This window comes from Carassius auratus, chromosome 15, assembly GCF_003368295.1.
Source record: "Carassius auratus strain Wakin chromosome 15, ASM336829v1, whole genome shotgun sequence".
Lineage (NCBI taxonomy): Eukaryota > Metazoa > Chordata > Actinopteri > Cypriniformes > Cyprinidae > Carassius > Carassius auratus.
In genome coordinates this window covers 7,934,538-7,954,858 of record NC_039257.1, presented here as the reverse complement: position 1 = coordinate 7,954,858, position 20,321 = coordinate 7,934,538, and the positions used below count along the sequence as shown (strand labels likewise).

Sequence of the window (20,321 nt, the reverse complement as noted above, 5' to 3'; positions counted from 1 at the left end):
TTTTTTTTTTTTTTGACCCTCATTGTAGGTGTTATTTTGTTTTTTTTTCACAAGATTTGGGGGAGGGGCACAACATTACAATTCTGCTTAGGGCATCCGTTTAACCAGCAGCGGCTCTGTATATTCTACTATTTCTTGAAATTCATGTTTCTAGCGAACTAATGAGCTGTGGACCCTGATGGTTTGTCTAATGTAAATGAAATGCTACATGACATTTTGTTCACAAGCTGTATTATAATTTAAAAAAATGTAAGATCTCACATTTCAATCAGTTTATCATGTTTACTGAAGTAGACAGCATCCTTTGTTATGTTTCTGTATTCTTCCACACATTGATTTCAACACCTAAGAATTGTATTTCATTTACGCCAGTCGCTCAATGCATTGTTGATTTTATTAAATGAACACATGTCAGACTTGGTAACATAGTGCTTATGGCTCAGGGCTGGTAAACATGCACAAGGAACCTAATTCCAGGTTTCTAACTGCATATTATATGTCACTGAAATGTAGATAGATAGATAGATAGATAGATAGATAGATAGATAGATAGATAGATAGAAAGAGAGATAGAGAGAGAGATCGAGAGAGAGATCGAGAGAGAGATAGAATGTTGTGACTGCAGTGTTTTATGCTCATAATAAACGTCAGACAGAAATACAAGGAAGGCTATAGATTACATAATGTTTCAAACAGCTTATTATGTTGATTAATTAAACATGGCAGAATATTAGCACTAAATTGACAGTATTACAATGTAGCTAAAAGGTTGTGTCAGACATTGTTAACGAAAATAATATATAAAACAGAAAAATATGTGCTGAAAATATTTTTCAATCTTAAAAGATTTCTACAAAGCAGTTTTAATAAACAAAGACATGTATAAAATAAATCATTTCACAAAAAAGCATAAACAATGCAAACAGTTTTTCAACCCAACTAGAAACAGCAACACTGACCCGACCAATGGTCTGAGTTTGAGGCGGGGCTCTCAGTTTGTCCAGCCAATGGAAAATGAGGGCATGTGAAATTCAGCAATGAAGTCTTAATCTTTTTTTTTTTTTTTTGATGAAACTGATGGCACACAAATTGCAACATTTAAAACAAACTTCAAATTGTCTTTAACACAAATTGGCTTTGAACCTCTGGTATGAGATGGCAGGCATCAAGGCAAAAATGTTGAGAGCTTGTTAATGTGATTTATCTGATCACTTCAGTCCAACATAAGGAAGGAATATCTCTGAGACTGATTTTCTAAACGGTGGTATTGTTGTCCTGACTGCTGCCGGATGATGAGATGGTCGTTTCATTCATCTGCTTGAGCCCCTGTGATTCTGAGAGGCGTGAACACGAGGAAGGGCGAGATGTTCGGAAAGGCAAATGTTCTTCTGCAAAAGCCGTCTCCAGCACCAGCAGCAGAGACTGTTTGAGCTTCATCTTAAACTCCTCACACATGAACACGTAGAGAATGGGGTTCAGACAGCTGTTGAGATGTACCAGGCAGTTAACAAATGGTCCTATTTCATCGGTTATGTATATAATGTCGCTCCAGTCATTTATATGAGCAACTATGTGAGAAAGCTGTTGAACATGCAAAGGAAACCAGCATATGAAAAAGGCCAGGATCACAGCTATAATAACACGGAAAGGTTTGAGCTTCTTTCCTCTTTTGAGACGTTTGGCTCGCACTCCGATAGCAATGTATGAAGATGCAATGATCAGGAAGGGGACGAGAAAGCCCACTATAAACCTGTATATGAACAGAGACCTTAAGATGTTTAAAGGGCAATCATAGGCACAGTGATCCTTCTCTACTGAGCGGCACAAAACAAACGGGATGCTGCAGCCAATGGATAAAACCCACATGAGTGAACAGATGATCCTGGCTTTGACCAGAGTGCGTTTGTTTTGAGCCCAAACAATCACCCAGGTGGAAAGACATCGATCCAGACTGATAGCCGTGAGCAAAAAAATGCTGGCAAACATGTTTAGCACAGTCACGAAGGACACCAACTTGCACATTAAGTCACCAAAGACCCAAACCTTGGTAAAGCCATTAACAATGTAGAGGATGATGATTAAGATGAAGATGAAGTCTGCAATTGCCAAGTTGAGAAACCAGATGGAGTTGACGGTCGTCTTCATTTTGTAGCCGGTCACATATATGACGAGCCCATTTCCAACAATACCCAAAGCAAAGACGACAAAGTAAATGGATATATTGAAGATTTCGATTCCTGATAAGTCTGTCTGCGTTGAGTTGACCGCTACACAAAGAAAAGAGAAAGACAATCATTTATGACAGAATTAACAACAATTTAAATCTTTGGAATTGAAAATTGAGTCAACTAGAATGATTCGTTCACAAATCCAACTGATAGCACAAGTTCAAATCAATGATGCAATGATCCTGTTGCAGTGGTTAAAGGGATAGTTCACCCAAAAAGAAAAATTATGTCATTAATGATTCACCCTCATGTCGTTCCAAACCTGTAAGACCTCCGTTCATCTTCGGAACACAGTTTAAGATATTTTAGATTTAGTCTGAGAGCTTTCTGTCCCTCCATTGAAAGTGTGTGTACGGTCTACTGTCCATGTTACATCGAATGATAAATAAAGTCGTAGTTTTTGTTATTTTTGGACCAAAATGTATTTTCAATGCTTCAACAAATTCTAACTGACTCTCTGATGTCACATGGACTACTTTGATGATGTTTTCTGGACATGGACAGTATACCGTACACAAACTTTCAGGGACTGAGAGCTCTCGGACTAAATCCTAAGTATTACGTGTTTGGTACGACATGTGGGTGAATCTTTAAAGGGGGGGGGGGGGGGGGGGGTGAAATGCTATTTCATGCATACTGAGTTTTTTACACTGTTAAAGAATTGGATTCCCATGCTAAACATGGACACAGTTTCAAAAATTAAGTTGTACGTTTGAAGGAGTATTTCTGTTCCAAAAATACTCCTTCCAGTTTGTCACAAGTTTCGGAATGTTTTTTTCGAATATGGCTCTGTGTGACGTTAGATGGAGCGGAATTTCCTTATATGGGTCCTAAGGCACTTCTGCCGGAAGAGCGCACGCTCCCGTATAGCACAGCACTGAGAGCACAACAGACATTGACTGATCAGAGCGAGAGCGTCGTGAAATGTCACAAAAGGAGTGTGTTTTTGGTTGCCAGGGCAAGACAATCCTGCACAGATTACCAAAAAAACTGCATTAAGGGACCAGTGTATGGAGTTTATTTTTACAGAGCATCAACGGAGTTGTGCAAGTGTTTGTGTTTGTTCCCTGCATTTCGAAGATTTTACAAACAAGGCCCAGTTTGACGACGGATTTGCGTATCATTTATTTCTTAAGGATAATGCAGTCCCAACGAAAAAGGGTCACAGTCGTGTGTTGGAACCGCAGGCGGTGAGTAAAACTGCTTAAAATATCTCTGCCTCCTTGTTAGTGCGTCCGCCTCCCATCGGAGACCCGGGTTTGAGCCCCGCTCGGAGCGAGTCGTTGCTGCTGCTGCTCTCGTTCAGTTTCAGCCTCTGGATCTGATTCAGGATCATAAATAAACGGCTGAATCTGACTGTAAGCCATGGTTTGTTTTGGATGATGGTTTTTTCCTCAAGGTAATGTCACAGCTTCCAAACGCTCTCAACGCAAAAGCCTCGTGATTCTTTAACTCCGCCCACACGTCACGCCTCCAGTCGGTTGTGTTTTTCTGGGAAAAATCGGTACAGACTATCTTTCTCTTATGAATATAATAAAACTAAAGACTTTTTGGAGATATGAAGGATGCAGTACTACTCTAAAGGTACTCAAGATTAACAAGATATTGAGTGAAAACGAGCATTTCACCCCCCCTTTAATGACATAATTTTCCTTTGTGGCGAGTGGGGCGTGGCCCGAGAGGCGTGGGAAAGAGGAGTGAGGCCAGGTGTAGTGATTGAAGATGAGCTGCACCTGCGCCCCACCGCCAGTATCGAGTCCCACGTAGGAGATGGAAGGATATAAAACTGAAGCGACTACCGTGAAGGACGAGAGAGGACCAGGCCTGGGACATTATTTTATGTTTGCTTTTTATTTTGAGCGCACCAGTCGTCCGTGAGGGGCTGGTGTGCTGTTTTGTGTTTATTTTTGAATTATTAAAGTGTTTTGATTGTGCGCCGGTTCCCGCCTCCTTCTTGCCGATGATTACAAAGGTCGTATCATTACATCCTTTTTGGGTGAACTATCCCTTTAACCATGAAGGCCCGTTTCTGCAGTCAAATAAAAGAAAACACTAGATAATACTAACATTTTAATCTCACAATTTGAACTTGTTTTTCTTACAATTCTGAGAAATTAATCAGGATATTCGAGATAGAAACCGGATTGCGAGATATAAATTCAGAACTGCAAGTGCAAGCTATAAACAGTATACATCTTTTCTGCTGTGGAATACAAAATAATGCAATTGAAATCTAATAAATATTTACTTCACAGTTCTGACTTTTTTTCTTAGCCAGATCAACCCCCCCCCCCTCCCCCATGAGTTTTTAATTCCAGTTCAGTTTTTCCCACAGTATTGCGAGGAAAAAGTCAGAATTCTGATATATAAATTCAGAATTGCAAAACCAAATGCCTGAGTTGTGTGATTAAAAAGTTGCAGTTCTCTTTTTTTAACCTGCAGCAGACACAATTTTCCATAGTCTACAGCTCACAGAAGAGAAAGTTGTTAGAAATGAGTTTCATTTCTGAATAAAGCTGTTGTATGTCTTCAAAATTTTTTACTTTATTATTATTATTACAGCTCTGATTTTTATTTTTATTCATTTAGAACTTTTACACATCTAATCATTATAAATCCTGCTCAATATAAAATTTTTTTTATTAATCTAATTCTTAATTATTTATTAACTAATTAATTATCAAAATTGAGAGGTTATAATACAAGGATTTACTAATTCTAACACCAGGGGGCATCATGTCATAGGCTCTGTATTACATATAAAAGACAAAGTGTTTACTGTAAATAATTTTAACACAAAATTAATCTTTGTCTTAAACCATAAGAATAAATGAGAGTAGTATTAACTCAACTAATATATATATATATATATATATATATATTTTTTTTTTATATATATATTTTTTTTTGCTGTCTACAGCTGATAAATTAAAAAGACTGCCAGCAAAATCTTGTTACACAATTCACATTCACTATAATTTCACAAAACTCTATAGCATTTATTATTCAGGTAAGCCTGTAATTCATAAACAACATTTTATTGTTGTTCTGAGCTCAGTACTTGCTCCCAGACAGTATGCATACAGTTGCAAGAATTTGCATCCTGTTTGACCACAGCTTTTTAACCACTACTGACTAACATGGCAGGCATGATACTGAAGTCACAAAAACTAAAGCACTCTCTCTCTCTCTCTCTCTCTCTCTCTCTCTCTCTCTCTATATATATATATATATATATATATATTTGTCATTCCATCTTAAATTGCCCCTATTATGGATTTTTTTTTACTTATTTTTCATGCAGTGAATGAAAACATCCTGCAAAGTTTTAAATCCAAAAGTCGTGAAAATTAAGTACTTTTTAAAATGAATCTTAAGGTGTTTCAAGTTGACGTCAACATGAAACATTAGCATATTTATGCCCACCCACTTGTTGCGCATGCAGACCTGGGAAAACTTGAACCTCCCCTCCCCGAACCTTGAACACCCATAGCGGATTCCTGTGGAGAAGACGCTGTGCTCTGCAATCATAGACTGTATAGAAACATGGACGTTGTGTTCTTGACATCACTCATAGGTTTGCGAAGAGCATTTTTGAAGCCAAAAGTGGGCTGTCGCCATCTTGGCAGCGCGTCACTCCTGGATAATTGAAAATAGGTAAAAAGGCAGGAGCTGGTTGCTGAAACCATGCACACGGCAATCCACCTGTCACTCAAGTGGCCACACCCTTGATTATGCAGAACTTTAAGGCTTAAACCTTAAATTCTTTGAAACCAAAGAAAGAGAAACATGAACATCTTGGATGACATAGGGGTGAGTAAATTTTCATCAAAAATTTTATTCTGAAAATGGAGTAGCCGAATTATTTTAAAAACTGTTGCTGAGTATGTACTTGTCTAGCAATTGTCTAGATATGTGTCGATGAGAAGTGAATGTTTGTCGTTGTTATTACTTGGAGTTCTGATAAATGATAGAACAATACCTTGGTGTACAAACTGCAGTAGCTTTCTGTTACTGATTTGTGCGGCATGCAGTAGACCAATCACAACAGATTGGGTCATCAGGTTTTGAAAAATTAATACATATTATAAGACAATGAAAGTGTTTTTTCACCTTGCATGTATGTTAACCTGTTGTTAGGGACTCTCAAATCCAAAATATTAACCTTTCATAACCCATAATAGGGGCACTATTCTATCATTTACACTGAGTAACAACAACGATGATGATGTGATGATTTTTTTAGATTCCGGTTCGATTTCAGTGGTAATGCTGGTTAATCTTGATCAAATCAACCATCCAGAAGAGATTAAGATAATGGAAACCAACCAAAGGGGTGGAGGAATCAAAAAATGTGTGTCATTAAAAAAACGAAATACTGCATTACAACAAAAAACAAAACAAAAAAACCTTCACCCGTTTCTTTTCATAGGGCATCATATTTATCTCAGTAAACCACAAATTTGGTGTAAGTACAACATGGTTCCAAAAGTGTATCAAACAGGAATATTGCATAAATAAAGGCTCTTACCCATTTTGAGTCCTTTCTGTCTGTCCTTTCTGCAAGTGTGTTATCAAAGGTCTTTGCATAAACAATTGCTGGTTGCTTCCCCTTTACTTAAATGAAAGAGAGAGTGGGGTGGAGTGATGATGCAACAAGGGAGCTCTGCTTCTGTAGAAAACTATTTTGAATATCGGCATTCAAAGGAAAAATTCTTCCATGGGGATCCAAAAATAGAATCATAATTGTTATTGTTTATTAACATAAAAAAAATACTTATGATAACAGCCACCAAAAATGAACGGGAGAGCAGATAATCAGTTGTGCATTTTAACATTAGTGTTTTGAGACTGAAATGCACATTTGATTTGACACAATCTTTTATATTTTATTTTTATTTACTTGCCGCATTCTGTTCATAATAAAGTTTATCTTTCTTTTGTAGTGTTTAATTTAAAAGCATTGTATATGGCGCCATCTAGAGGCCTTGATCTTATTTGTGTATCACTTTGGTTAAAAGCATCCGCTAAACGAATAAATGTGGACCCATTAAAAAGCAGACCCTTTAAGCCATTCAGACTAGTTTGTCATCTGTAAATCTTCAAAATGGACGAAAAGCACCTTAATGGCTCCATATGGCTCACTATAAATAGTCTTTGTATGTCTCACTGTGTCAGGGGCGGATCTAGAAAAATATTGAAGGGGTGGCGAGAAGGGGGCAGGAATTTTTGAGGGGTGGCAACATATGGCAGACGTATATATACTGAATTTAGTCACAGTTTTCACAGTTTGATGATAAATATATGTGCACACTACAAAAGGACACATGCTGCCATTTACAAACTTAATCTCATGCAATCAATGTCTTGCATTTGAAACAGTTTAAATAAGGAATAAGTGACCATACCCCATCAGCACCCCTACACTCACTAATGCATACAGTATGCATCGACATGTAATTAAGAGCGTTATAAAAGCTTCAGTGTTAACAATATGTCAGTTTATTATAAGAAACACAAGACTTTAACAGCCAGTGACATTTCCAGCTGGGGAGACTCAACTGAATTTCTACTGTTTAGTGTTAATCACCATCTAACTCAACCAGTCAAGACTACATTTAGACTTAGATGGTAGCCTATATGGATATGTTCCCTGAAGCATAGGTTTTATTAGCTGACAATAATAATAAATAAATAAACATTACTTGTGTGATATTCCTTTAAAATAATGTTTTAGTATATCTTTTTTTAAGTATATTTTACTGTGCAATTTCTTACATAATTTCTTTGAGTTAGACCAAACTTTTATTTCGGTGAGTTGTAGACAGAGTTTCTGTGTTTTTTAATTAACTATTATTATTAGCTATTAAGCCTACTTGAAGTATAGCATACTCTACTGTGCAATAGTACTATATTTCTGTTTATATTTCTTCAAGTTATAACGAAATTTTATTTTCACAGGTTGTCATAAAGACATTGTTGTTTTTGTCAGTCTGTGTATACGATACGGATGAATGACGATAGTTTTATCAAATGAAATGGTGAAATCCTCTCATAGCGAGCTTGCGTGCACATGTGTAGCCTACATCATGTGTCAATATATAGTGAAGAGCTGAAAACACCACGCGTGCTTCAGTGTGTGTGTGTGTGTGTGTGTGGAAGAGCACACATTCCAGAGACGTGTATAACAACATCTTCAGGGCCGCTGCTGGCTAAATGGGTGTCCTAAGCAGGACTGTATTGTTGTGCCCCCCTTCCTCAAATATGATGATGAAAAAAAAACACCTACTATAGGGCTGAAAAAAGAACTTTAATCAAATAAAAAAACTAAATTAATAAATTGTATTATTTACAAATCACAATTGTAGCTCTCGAAATTTACCTGTGACTGTAACTTTATTATGACTCTAATTTATTTTATAGTCTTCTCAAGCATTCAGAAATCATGCAAAAGGAAACTAAGCAGTTTTACTATGATAAAACCATGGTTTATTTTTGTAAGGGTTGTGATATGCATGTTTTTTTTTTTTTGAAGAAATTATAAAGTCTGTGTCATCTATAGCACAAAGGTGGCCAAAAATGAAAGATTAAGTGAATATTTGAATTAAATGTTTGGTCAGTGGCCTAAACAAGGATGTGATCATCCTGTAAGTGTAACAGCAGTAATTGCATGGCATTCGGCTACCTTTGCAGGCATTTGTAATAACATGTACATAAATTGATTATTTTGTTTTAGCCTACATTATGTATTTTATCAGTGTTATTATTAACCAATCATTATTGCCTCATTATTTTTTTTATATAATGCATGTCATTTTAAAGACTATTGGTGGCTTAGGTCTGTTTATATAGCAGCAACAACATCAAAATATTACAGTATATTAATACTTCTTTGTAAATTATTATTTGAAGTAACAAAACCATGGTTAATTTGCAGTTACCATGGCTACAAGAACAATGATTTGTGGTGTTATTGTTAAAACCATGGGTAATTTTCATAAGGTTTCACAGGAATGTGCCTGAAAGTGATAAACGGGCCTTGTTTTTACCTAAATTATTTATAATTTATTTCAATATATATTAAAAATGTATAAGGTGTGCATTGTAGCTGACACCTAGATGAACAGATTACAGTTGTTTTATGACTCTAGGTCTTTCTCCCCAAATGCTACTGACGTTAGAAAAGTGTATACCAATATCACATGTCACTTTAGAGACGGTCCCTAAATTTGAGTCCAACGTCCAACGTCAAGCCAACTTTATGTCTGTTTTTTTTTTTTTTCTCTTTGCTGGATCGCTGATGTACTCTACCCGGGCATAGATGTTCATCAATCAATCATGACCATTCAGCCGCAAACATGAGGTACGAGCGGTTGCGAGCGCGGATGGAAGAATGGAGAAAGTTTTTTTTTTTTTTTTTTGAGCAACTGGGATGGAAGTTGGTGCCCTAGGCAGATTGCGTAATCTGCGTGTATGGAGCGACGGTAGTACTGAACACCTTTAATATTACAGACACTAGTCCATATCGAGATTTGATTAAATGCTCTACTTTTGATTTATTAATAAAAAAATGTCTGAATTCCGTGACGTTCTGCTTTATACAGCAAGTTCCATTTCCGCGATTCAATCCCTGTCGCTTTTCAAACACAGACGGGGTGAATTTATGAATGATAGTGTGAAACATACCTGTCAAGTTTTGAATTTGAAAATAAGGGAAATTTTCCGGCGCCCACCGCAAGCAGTCCCACCACCCCAACAAAGCTCCAGTATCCCTTACAAGGCTTATTTTCATATTTTCTGTTAATTTAACATTGCTTGTCGTTACATTTACATTTTATTTTCATTCCACACATTCTTTTCATTTCATATTGTTTTTCTTTTACAGTTTTTCTTTTTATTTCACATAAATTTTCTTTTACTCTTTTAGTGAGTTGTTGTACAAATTTGTTGCAGACTTTGCATTCTTTAAAAAAGTAAATTCGCTGTCCCATTTATCCTGGTATTTACACATGGGTTTTGGTTCTTTGGCAGGTGTGCCTTCACTCTCTATCGTAGCATCCATCATCCGTCTCGGTTTTTTCTTTTGTTGTTTTTCCCGCGTTATAACTCATGTCACCTGACCTCACACACCCCTCGCGACCTTTCTTTTACTGTCTATGCTCGCGACAGGCTACTACAGGTGGCAGTTATCGCGAGACTAGTGACAGAGCTCAGATTGGGAATGTTTTTATTATTATTATTTTATTAATAACGCAGGTTAAAATAAAAAAAAATAAATACGGGAGATTTACGGGAAAATACTAATACGGGAGGACGGCGGGAAAGAAGGGTAAAATACGTGACTTTCCCGGCCAAAACGGGATACTTGACAGGTATGGACTGTGAAAGTTCTGACACAAAACGAAGTTGTTATGTATCCTCATGCTTTTTAAAAGTGGGTAAAGTATCACGTAGTAGACTATTACACTGTAACGTTAGTTATTTATCATCTCAAAGTCTGTGCTTTCATTAAAGCTTCATTTATTGATAGATAGATAATCAAATTTTACCTAACTTTTCCTCCTGAGTCTCAGGCCGGTGACACACTGGCTTCATGTCGTGAGCATGGCGGCTGCTTCGCGTTTTCTGTGTCTTTACCATAGACTGTAAAAGGTCTTAACACACCAGAATCGTGCCTGACGTGGCGCTGGCGCGCTGCTGCTACTGTGGGTGACATAAAGGGAGGCCACCGACGGACCAGGATCTTGTCTTCATGACAACAATATCGAGAGGGGGTTCAGCGAAAAATCGGCAGCTGTCAGCAGGAAGTGGCTGTCACTGGCAGCAGGAAGTGGCTGCCAATAAAACCGGATGGCAGCTGTCGCTAATACCCGGAAATTGGAGGAGGCTGCCGGCGGCAACAAGACAAATAAATAATTATATACACTTATGATTATGTTTAATACTTTTTTAAATAAGTATAAAAGGTCAGTATTGTATATTATTTGATTTAAAATATTGATCAAATATAAACAAAGAAATAAGATCATTTTGCTAAACGTTAATTTCCAGCTGAATGTTTATGCATGTATCATTGTTTGTGTGAAATAAAACAATTTATATTTATATACGAGAGTGGCACTTACTGGGTGTATGTTGTATATTTATTATAGGCTATATACACAAATGACTGAAAAGAGAGAAGTCTCTCAGAGACCTTTATTTAAAATCATAATTTGCGGTTATATTTATAGAATTTCAAGAAACAACTATATATATATATATATATATTATAAAGTAGCTGTTAAATTTGTAACTGGGTTAGTAAGTTGTCAAAGTCAGTGCTTTACAATGTAAACCGTATAAAATATATCCAGCAAGCAAGCAGACTAAAATATCAATCAGAATCACTAACAACAATCCGGAGGTATTTTCAAGACTCTTAGATCAGAACTGATGAGGTATACGGAGTTACTTCTCCAGCATCTTGCACCAATCACTGTAAAACCCAGGGTGGATGTGCATCTCCCCTCATTTTCCTCTTGCAACATGGTCAAGTCAAGCATCGTTTATTTATATAGTGCTTTTAATAATACAGCTCAAAGCAAAGCAACTTTACAGTATTAAATAGGAAAATAGTGTGTCAGTCAATAATGCAGAAGGACATTAGTAAACTCAGTTTGTAGTCAGTTTAAAAGGCAGTTTATCATTCAGTTCAGTGATGTCATCCTTGAGCTCGGTTCAGTTTAAATAGTATCTGTGGAATCATTTGCAATCATGTCAATGATATCACTGTAAATGAAGTGACCACAACAAAGCAAGCCAGAGGCGACAAGGAACCAAAACTCCACCGGTGACAAAATGGAGAAAAAACAAGGTCTTTACAGGGGATCTGTATCTGGGGCTCTAGTTGTCCTGGTCTCCGCTGTCTTTCAGGGCTGTAGAGGTCCTTTCTAGGTGCGATCCACCATCTGGTCTGGATACGTACTGGATCCGGGTGACTGCAGTGACCTTCGAATAAGAAAGAAACAGATTAATATAATTGAAGATGTTAATATCTATACGATGTTTGATAGGGAGCCAGTACAGGGTTTACAGAACTGGGCTAATCCGGTCATACTTCCTGATTCTAGGAAGAACTCTAGCTGCTGCATTTTACTATTCATAAGAAAATGGTGACTTTAATACCTAAATTGCTTTATTAACAGTAGACATGCATGCACAGCCATATTAATGATTATTCCCATTGCATCTTGTCATCATGTACAGAGCAGTGATTACATTTTCATGCATAATATGCACACCTGGTAAGCAGTTGTTGTAAACCTCGTCTCAGTGTCTGAAGGGTGTACATTTTGTTGAATTCCTGACATGGCTTAGACTTGTTCTCCATTTTGTTCCACCTGTATATTGAGATGAGGAGCATGAAAACAGCATTATTACAAAGATAAACATTCAGACATGGCAACTGAGAAATGTAATGTTATAGCACCTTTTAAACCTCTAATCAAATCTGTAAAAGAAGATACTCAGTCAAGCCAGCTGGATTGTGCCCTCTTTCGAAAGGAGTCTGTATACAGTACAGCAGACTTCTGAATTTGGAACAAACCAAAGACGGACTTAGTAATGTAGCATCACCCTCCTCCAGGATCACGTAAAGAAGAATTTTCAACAGGACAGCATCTGGCAACTATTGGGTATTACAAAAAAAATAAAAAAAAGGTGTCAGTGCCATGGTTTTGTCTCAAGATGCACATCAGTAATGTGTTTTTTTTTCTTTCTAAATGCATGTTTACAAAAGCTACTTCAATGTTCTAAATTTAACTACAGCCTAATCCTGGCTTAATCCAAGCCCTGTCTGTGAAACTAGACCTAAAAGTTATAAGGAATTATGAACCGGCCCATTATATTTTGTATAGATAACAATAAAAAAAAAAATAATAATAATAGTTTTGCATTCACATGCTTACAACTTCAACTGGTACACAGAACAGTTCTGCACATGCATAGTATTAGAGAAAACACACCTCAATAGTGCAAAAAAAAAAAAAACTTATTTTAAGAACTCTTAAGTTAATGTATATCACACAATCTCCTGAAATTCTTAACATGCAAAAATATATGGTTAGTGTTGCAAATGTATCTTCTATCATTCCAGTCAAACAACATTATTTTATATTATTCAATAGACTGTTAACACGCTAACAAACGTTAATATTTAATGGTACGTCAAACGTAATTTGAAGTTAATGGTAGGCCCCTAACAAGGTACAGAAACAACGTTGCTACCACTAATTAGATTTCATTGAACAATTAAACCAAAGTAGACACCAAGTCTACCAAGTCGTTCACCAAGATACCAATTAAAATCAAACTTACAACGCAAAATAACATTAATTACTCCGATGACCAATTTCTGAACTTACCGTTTGATCAATCGCAACCATTACTGAAGCGTTTGGGTGCAGTTATATCTGATTGGTTGCGCCCACGTTGGTCGATACTGATTGGCTCCCACCGAATGGCAGGTCCCGCCTACCATCCGGCTGACAGTTACTGCCTTCCGGCTGTCAGTTACTGCCTTCCGGCTGTCAATGGCAGCCACTTCCTGCTGCCAGCTGCCGATTTTTTATCTGAACCCCTCCTGACAATATCTATACTTCATACTGAGCATAAATATAAAGCCTACTGATAAAGGACACTGTCAACAGTATTGACTGCAAAATAGACTATGTTTGACAGGTGCAATATTTGAAAATCGAAAATTATTAATTTATTTTTTTAAATTAGCTACATTTATATCTGAATATATGTCAGAGTTCGGAGCGGGTTCGCGAATCATTTGAATCAGTTCGGGAGTTCGTAGCGGGATCGCGAATCATTTGAGTCAGTTCGGGAGTTCAAATCGGGTTCGCGAATCATTTGAGTCAGTTTGGGGATCGCGAATCATTTAAGTCAGTTCGGGAGTTCGGAGCGGGATCGCGAATCATTTGAGTCAGTTCGGGAGTTCGGAGCGGGTTCGCGAATCATTTGAGTCATTTCGGGATTTCGTAGCGGGTTCACGAATCATTTGAGTCAGTTCGGGAGTCCAAAGCGGGTTCGCGAATCATTTGAGTCAGTTTGGGGATCGCAAATCATTTGAATCAGTTCGGGAGTTCGGAGCGGGATCACGAATCACGAAAGATTCATGCTCGTAAATTTTCAAGTTGGCCATAACCTTTAATTCGTTGCACCCTATGCCACCCCGGTAGATCCGCCCCTGCACTTTGTGTAGGAGAGACTGCTTTTGGCCTTTTTGTATTACGATAAAAATGAAAAACTGATTTGCATACAGGAGAAAGTTATAGCTATACCTGTGTTTAAGACCTGTGTTTTTCATCATTAAAATAACCTCACGGCCTATATGTCAACATGTCATGGCAGGGGCTGATTTTAGAGGGGCTGAGCTAATATACCATAAAAAGCAGTATTCCTTTGTAATACATAGATAGGTATAACCAGAGCCGTTAATTGCTGGGTATAACATATATCTGAATAAGCCAAATACAAGTCTTCTCTACATGATCTCTCTCTCTCTCTCTCTCTCTCTCTCACACACACACACACACATACACGTATACACCTGTTTAACTGTAGCCTAAACACACAATTTCACTGTTTGCATTTCTAGTACAAACCACTTTCTTTAGCTCAAAAATGCAAACCTCTTTGCCACATGAACTGGAAAATTTATTAAACTGAAAGATACATTTTCTAATGAAAATGACAACATGATTGTTTATAAAGTATATGCTTTCATATGTGCTTCATTGTCACTGAAGAAAACACCTGTGTGAACGCAGTGGAAACTTAAGCTACAGTAGATGGGGAACCCGACTGATGTGTCTTGGCCAGCTACCTCTTATCAGGCTGAAAACCTGACCTATGTGATACAGTGAGAACAGGTGAAATGACTGATGGCAAAAGCAAGATTTAATATAATTAAACATCATCTTAATTTTAACATCTTAATCGAACATCTTGCTTTTAAGAATTACATTTTTACTTTGTTATTATTTAAACATTTCCATGCAGGACTCTCAGTGTTTGGAACACACAATTTGGTACATCTCTGACTCATTTTTGAATGCTTGCAAAAGAGAACCAGTCCAGTGTCAACTAGAATCAAATTAGCAAAATCTAGTTTCTTCTTGATCCTGGAACAACATTACTGTCCAAAAACATAGAACTAACCCTTCCGCTACCCATAATTTGTGCCAAAAATCAGAGGGAAATTATAGTTAACAAATTATAATAACAAGGGTACAGAAGCACATAACACTTGTTGTAAATTTATCCTTAAAATCTGATTGGTTGATTGGGATGTTGATCCAGGAATACATTGTATTTGGGGAAATCACATTCACCATGAAATTACATTTCTCAGTATAAAAGGGCCCCTCATTTGGGAAAAATAGGTATTATTCCATATAATGTATTACATGAGACAATGTTGCATTAAAATAGCCAACAAGATTTAAGCAGAGTTTCAAAACATTTTCTCCCAAAATAGAACAGACTGAGCATTGATTCAACTTTTCCACTCGTATAATGCAGTTAATGGTTGTATATTTTATTCAACCTCATTTGTATAAGTCATAAAAGTGTGGCTATCAAGGTAAGGAAGCAGATTCATGAATGCCTGGATCATTTTAATGGCTTGGTTTTTCATCGTGTCAGCTGGCAAGCACAGAGATAGCGACGTCTTCTGTTTGGTTTGAGACTTTGAAGTCCTGATGATCCTCAGCAAAAGCCGTCTCCAGCACTAGCAGCAGAGACTGTTTGAGCTTCTTCTTGTACTCATCACACATGAACACGTAGAGAATGGGGTTCAGACAGCTGCTTAGAAAAGCCAGGCAGTTCACTACAGCTTCTGTTTTTAATAAAACATCCTTAGCAGACTCACTCCACTGATTCTCCTTTGCACTTATGTCATAAAACTCGTGGATATGAAAAGGAAGCCAGCATATAAAAAGGCCAGGACCAGAGCTATAATGATCCGGTAAGACCTGAACTGCATCTTCTTTTTGAGGCTTTTGACTCGCATGCCGATACTTATATATGAAGATGCAATGACCAGGAAGGGGATGAAGAAGCCAACTATGAACCTAAATGTGACCAAAGACTTGTAGGATTTTATAGAAGTTGGATTTTTACAGTGTACTTGAGACATTGCTGTTGCGTGATTGATGACTGTGGGGATGCTGCAGCTGATAGATAAAACCCACACAACCTTGCTGATGATTCTAGCTTTGCACAGGGTTCGATTGTTCCGACTCCACACAACCATCCATGTGCAAAGGCATCGGTCCAGACTGATAGTCGTCAGCAGAAAAATGCTGGCAAACATGTTTAAGTAAATCATACATAGGAGAAACTTCCATATGAAGTCACCAAAGTGACAAGCCAGCTTGCATAAGGCTAAAATGAATCTTATCAATAGAGTTAAGGAGAAGATGAAGTCTGCAATCGCCAAGTTGAGGAACCAAATGGAGTTGACTGTTATCTTCATTTTGTAGCCGGTCACAAATATTACAAGCCCGTTCCCGATGAGACCTACGACAGAGATTGCCAAGTAAATGCATATTTCGAAGACTTTAATGCCCGAAAAGTCCTCTGCCTGCATGGCAGAATTGTCTGTTGTGAAACTGGTCACATTTTGATGTCCAAAAGTAGTTCCTGCTACTCAAAAACAAGAGAAAGCACAATAAAAGTTGGTCTTTGGAATCTGAATATTTTTAATGGTCCATTTTACATGCAAGAAATATTTATACACCAGGAGAACATGCAATATGAAGCATAGTTTTGCATTCTCACGTACATTTAATCATATTTGCTTCTTTTTTACTTTCTTTCTATCTATCTATCTTTCTTTCTTTCTTTCATTTATTTTTAAAGAGGAATTCCACCATTTTCATCTAAAAGTTGGCATTTTATAAAATGTCAGTTTACAATAGGTTTGTAATAAAAATGTATTTACTGTAAAACATTTAAATAAAATTTTCACTCTTTTTGCAATTGGAAAAAATAAAATACATGATGAAATTTTGAAAATGTGAAAGTATATTAAGCATATATTAAGTATATTTTATTGTTCATATTAAATTTTGCATAAAAGGCAGTACATAAAGCAAACAAAATCAAGAAATAAACAATCAAGCAATACCAAGTTATAATGTAAAATAATAACAAAAATTCAGCAGACACCAATTATACATAAAATACACAAATTAGACTCTTACTCATTTTCTTCAGTCTGTGTTGAAGCTCATAAAACCTCTTTGCATGTTCTCTTATCAGTTGACAGTGAACACCTAATGATAAATTCCCCTTTACTTATTAAAAATGTGATGGTGGGATGGAGTAAAAAGAGAAATATGCTTTTGCAGAAATCTGTTGTGCAATTTTAAGTTCTGTTTAACGACGTAGGGGAAGTTGTGGCCTAGTGGTTAGAGTTTGACTCCTTATCCTAAGGTTGTGAGTTTGAGCCTAGGGCTGGCAATAACACACGCACACACACACACACACACACACACACACACACGCACACACACACACACACACACACACACACACACACACACACACACACACACACACACACACACTGTACTGGCTGTACTGTATGCCATGTCACTGAAAGAGCAATCTTTATTCCTCCATTCTGAACTTCCACCAATGAATCACGAATTCTGAGAGAAGTGTGTTGCCTAGGTTACACCACGTTATTGGTGAACATCTTAATTGTGTCATTTGCGTTTGAAACAAGTTGATCTGAACCCACAGCATGCAGTCACAGGAGATCTCCACACAAGTGAAACAGACAATTGTTTGGCTTCAAAAATAAAACAAACCCATTAGAGAGATAGCAGGAACATTATGAGTGGCCAATCAACAAAGCAACAGTTTGAAAAGAAAGCACTAGTGAGCTCTGCAACATAAAAAGGCCTGGATGTCCATGGTGGACAACAGTGGTGAATGATCGGAGGACAGGAAGAAAAAAGTATGAACACTTGGAACAGCTCATGATCCAAAGCATAAAACATCCTCTGTGAAACATGCTGGAGCAGTGTGATGCCATGAGCATGCATGTCTTCCAGTGGCACTGGGTTACTGGTGTTATGTGATGACGTGACAGAAGACAGAAGTACCCAGATGAATTCTAAATTCTGAATTCATACTCTCAATTCATACAGTCAAATGGAGCAATGTTGATTGGGCGGTATTTCATAGTACAAATGGACGATGACTCAAAACACACAGCAAAAGCAATATATATATATATATATATATATATATATATATATATATATATATATATATATATATATATAATATTCTTTCAACAGGCACCATTTATGCATAAAATATACAAATTAGAGTTTCAGTTTTTCATTTGACAGTGAACAACTGTTTATAACTTCCACTTTACTTACTAAAGAGTGATGGTGGGAAGGAGTAGGTGGGGAAATACATTTAATGACTGCGCAATGTTAAGTTCTATTTCTGCAATCTGATATTTCACCCATTAATGCTAAATGTGTCATGATTCTGCCCTCGTGTCCTTGATTTTTCCTAGTCTTGAGGCAGGATCATGGCAGGCCCGTGTTTTGTGTTCAAGCACATGGCCTTGTCTTTGGGCCATGTGCTTGTGTTGTCTCGTTCCCTTGCCCCGCCCCCCTTGTTATCCTAGTCTTGTCGTGATGGTCCTATCTGTGTCACCTGTCGTGTCTTAATTGTTCCCCCTATTTAGATCTCCTAGTGTGCTCTGTCTTGCGTCGGTTCATTGTGATTGTTGCACTGAGATTGTTCATCATTTGTGATTGTTCCACATATGTGTTTCTTCCTGTCAGCCTCCTGAGATATCGTGTCCTTGTAACCCCTCTAAGAAGTCTTTGTACTACCGTGAGTGTTTGTTAGTAGTTAGTGTTCAGAGTCTTTGTTTACCTTGTTTATTGTGTTTTGAAGAGTTATTTAGTGTCTCCCCTAGTCATTGTTTTCCCCCTCGTGGGTTTTTGTTTTCCCTTTTTGTTAAATAAATCCTGTGTTTAGTTACTTCCTGTCTGCACCTGAGTTCCTCCCTTGCCAAACCCTGACAGAATGAACCGACCAAAAAGGAACTCAGCAGGCAGGAGGTCCCCCGAGCTCCAACACCTGTTGGAGTTCCGTCGTCAATGTTGGATGTCAACCCCCACCGACAGGAAGGGGGTCACCCTCCCATACTCACCTGAGGGGGAATGGATCCTCCAAAATTATGCCCGGCTGTGGAAGAGCATCTCCCAGGAGGAGCCACAGAGGTCCCCTCCACCTACCCAGCTGGCAACGATCCCAGAGGGTCGTGTCCTGGCCGTGGCAACCCTGGGGGATCAGGCAAGTCCCTCCCAAAGTCCTGAGGCACCTCCCACGACCTTCAGTCTCCCCAACAAGCGAGGGAGACGGCCTTCATGGGAGTCAGCTTCAGAGTCTTCGGCGTCCGAGTCTGCCCTGCCCGAGACCAAACTCCCCCAACCCGCCTCTGACCCAGCTGTGGCCTCTGCACCGCGCCCAAGGAGGAAGAGGAAGAAGAAGGGGCCTGCCGGTCCTGTGACCCTGTCTCCTCCCGTGCCAGCAGCGGAGAGCGCTGGCGTGCCCGTGCCAGCAGCGGAGAGCGCTGGCGTGCCCGTGCCAGCAGCGGAGAGCGCTGTACCTTGTTTATTGTGTTTTGAAGAGTTATTTAGTGTCTCCCCTAGTCATTGTTTTCCCCCTCGTGGGTTTTTGTTTTCCCTTTTTGTTAAATAAATCCTGTGTTTAGTTACTTCCTGTCTGCACCTGAGTTCCTCCCTTGCCAAACCCTGACAGAATGAACCGACCAAAAAGGAACTCAGCAGGCAGGAGGTCCCCCGAGCTCCAACACCTGTTGGAGTTCCGTCGTCAATGTTGGATGTCAACCCCCACCGACAGGAAGGGGGTCACCCTCCCATACTCGCCTGAGGGGGAATGGATCCTCCAAAATTATGCCCGGCTGTGGAAGAGCATCTCCCAGGAGGAGCCACAGAGGTCCCCTCGACCTACCCAGCTGGCAACGATCCCAGAGGG

The 20,321-nt window shown here is 38.3% G+C and overlaps 1 protein-coding gene, 1 long non-coding RNA gene and 1 pseudogene across 3 annotated transcripts; all 3 read right to left on the bottom strand.

Annotated features, from left to right (window-relative positions):
• Nucleotides 1-375: 375 nt before the first annotated feature.
• Nucleotides 376-11,036, bottom strand: LOC113114928 (C3a anaphylatoxin chemotactic receptor-like). Of its 2 annotated transcripts, XM_026282040.1 has the most exons (3): nt 10,778-11,036; nt 6,760-6,845; nt 376-2,267 (listed from the first exon to the last, which is right to left on the bottom strand). In XM_026282040.1, exons 2-3 carry the CDS (start codon nt 6,761-6,763, stop codon nt 1,255-1,257), a joined length of 1,017 nt encoding a protein of 338 aa, XP_026137825.1. In that variant the 5' UTR covers nt 6,764-6,845; nt 10,778-11,036; the 3' UTR covers nt 376-1,254. The 2 variants fall into 2 exon arrangements, with proteins under 2 accessions (XP_026137825.1, XP_026137824.1); XM_026282039.1 differs by lacking the exon at nt 6,760-6,845.
• Nucleotides 11,037-12,160: 1,124 nt separating this feature from the next.
• LOC113115524 (uncharacterized) lies at nt 12,161-12,897 on the bottom strand. Its single transcript, XR_003293896.1, has 3 exons — nt 12,700-12,897; nt 12,512-12,610; nt 12,161-12,218 (listed from the first exon to the last, which is right to left on the bottom strand). It is a non-coding gene; the product is annotated as an uncharacterized LOC113115524 (long non-coding RNA).
• A 1,512-nt stretch (nt 12,898-14,409) lies between these two features.
• Nucleotides 14,410-16,922, bottom strand: LOC113115523 (C3a anaphylatoxin chemotactic receptor-like; annotated as a pseudogene).
• Between the last annotated feature and the right edge of the window lie 3,399 nt (nt 16,923-20,321).

What these genes read in the sequence shown, in the direction of transcription:
- LOC113114928 (XM_026282039.1), bottom strand. Translation starts at nt 10,868, where the DNA reads ATGGTAAAGACACAGAAAACGCGAAGCAGCCGCCATGCTCACGACATG. An exon ending in GACTCAGGAGGAAAAGTTAG is followed by an intron (nt 2,268 to 10,777) that starts GTAAAATTTGAT and finishes TTCTTTGTGTAG; the next exon opens with CGGTCAACTCAACGCAGACA.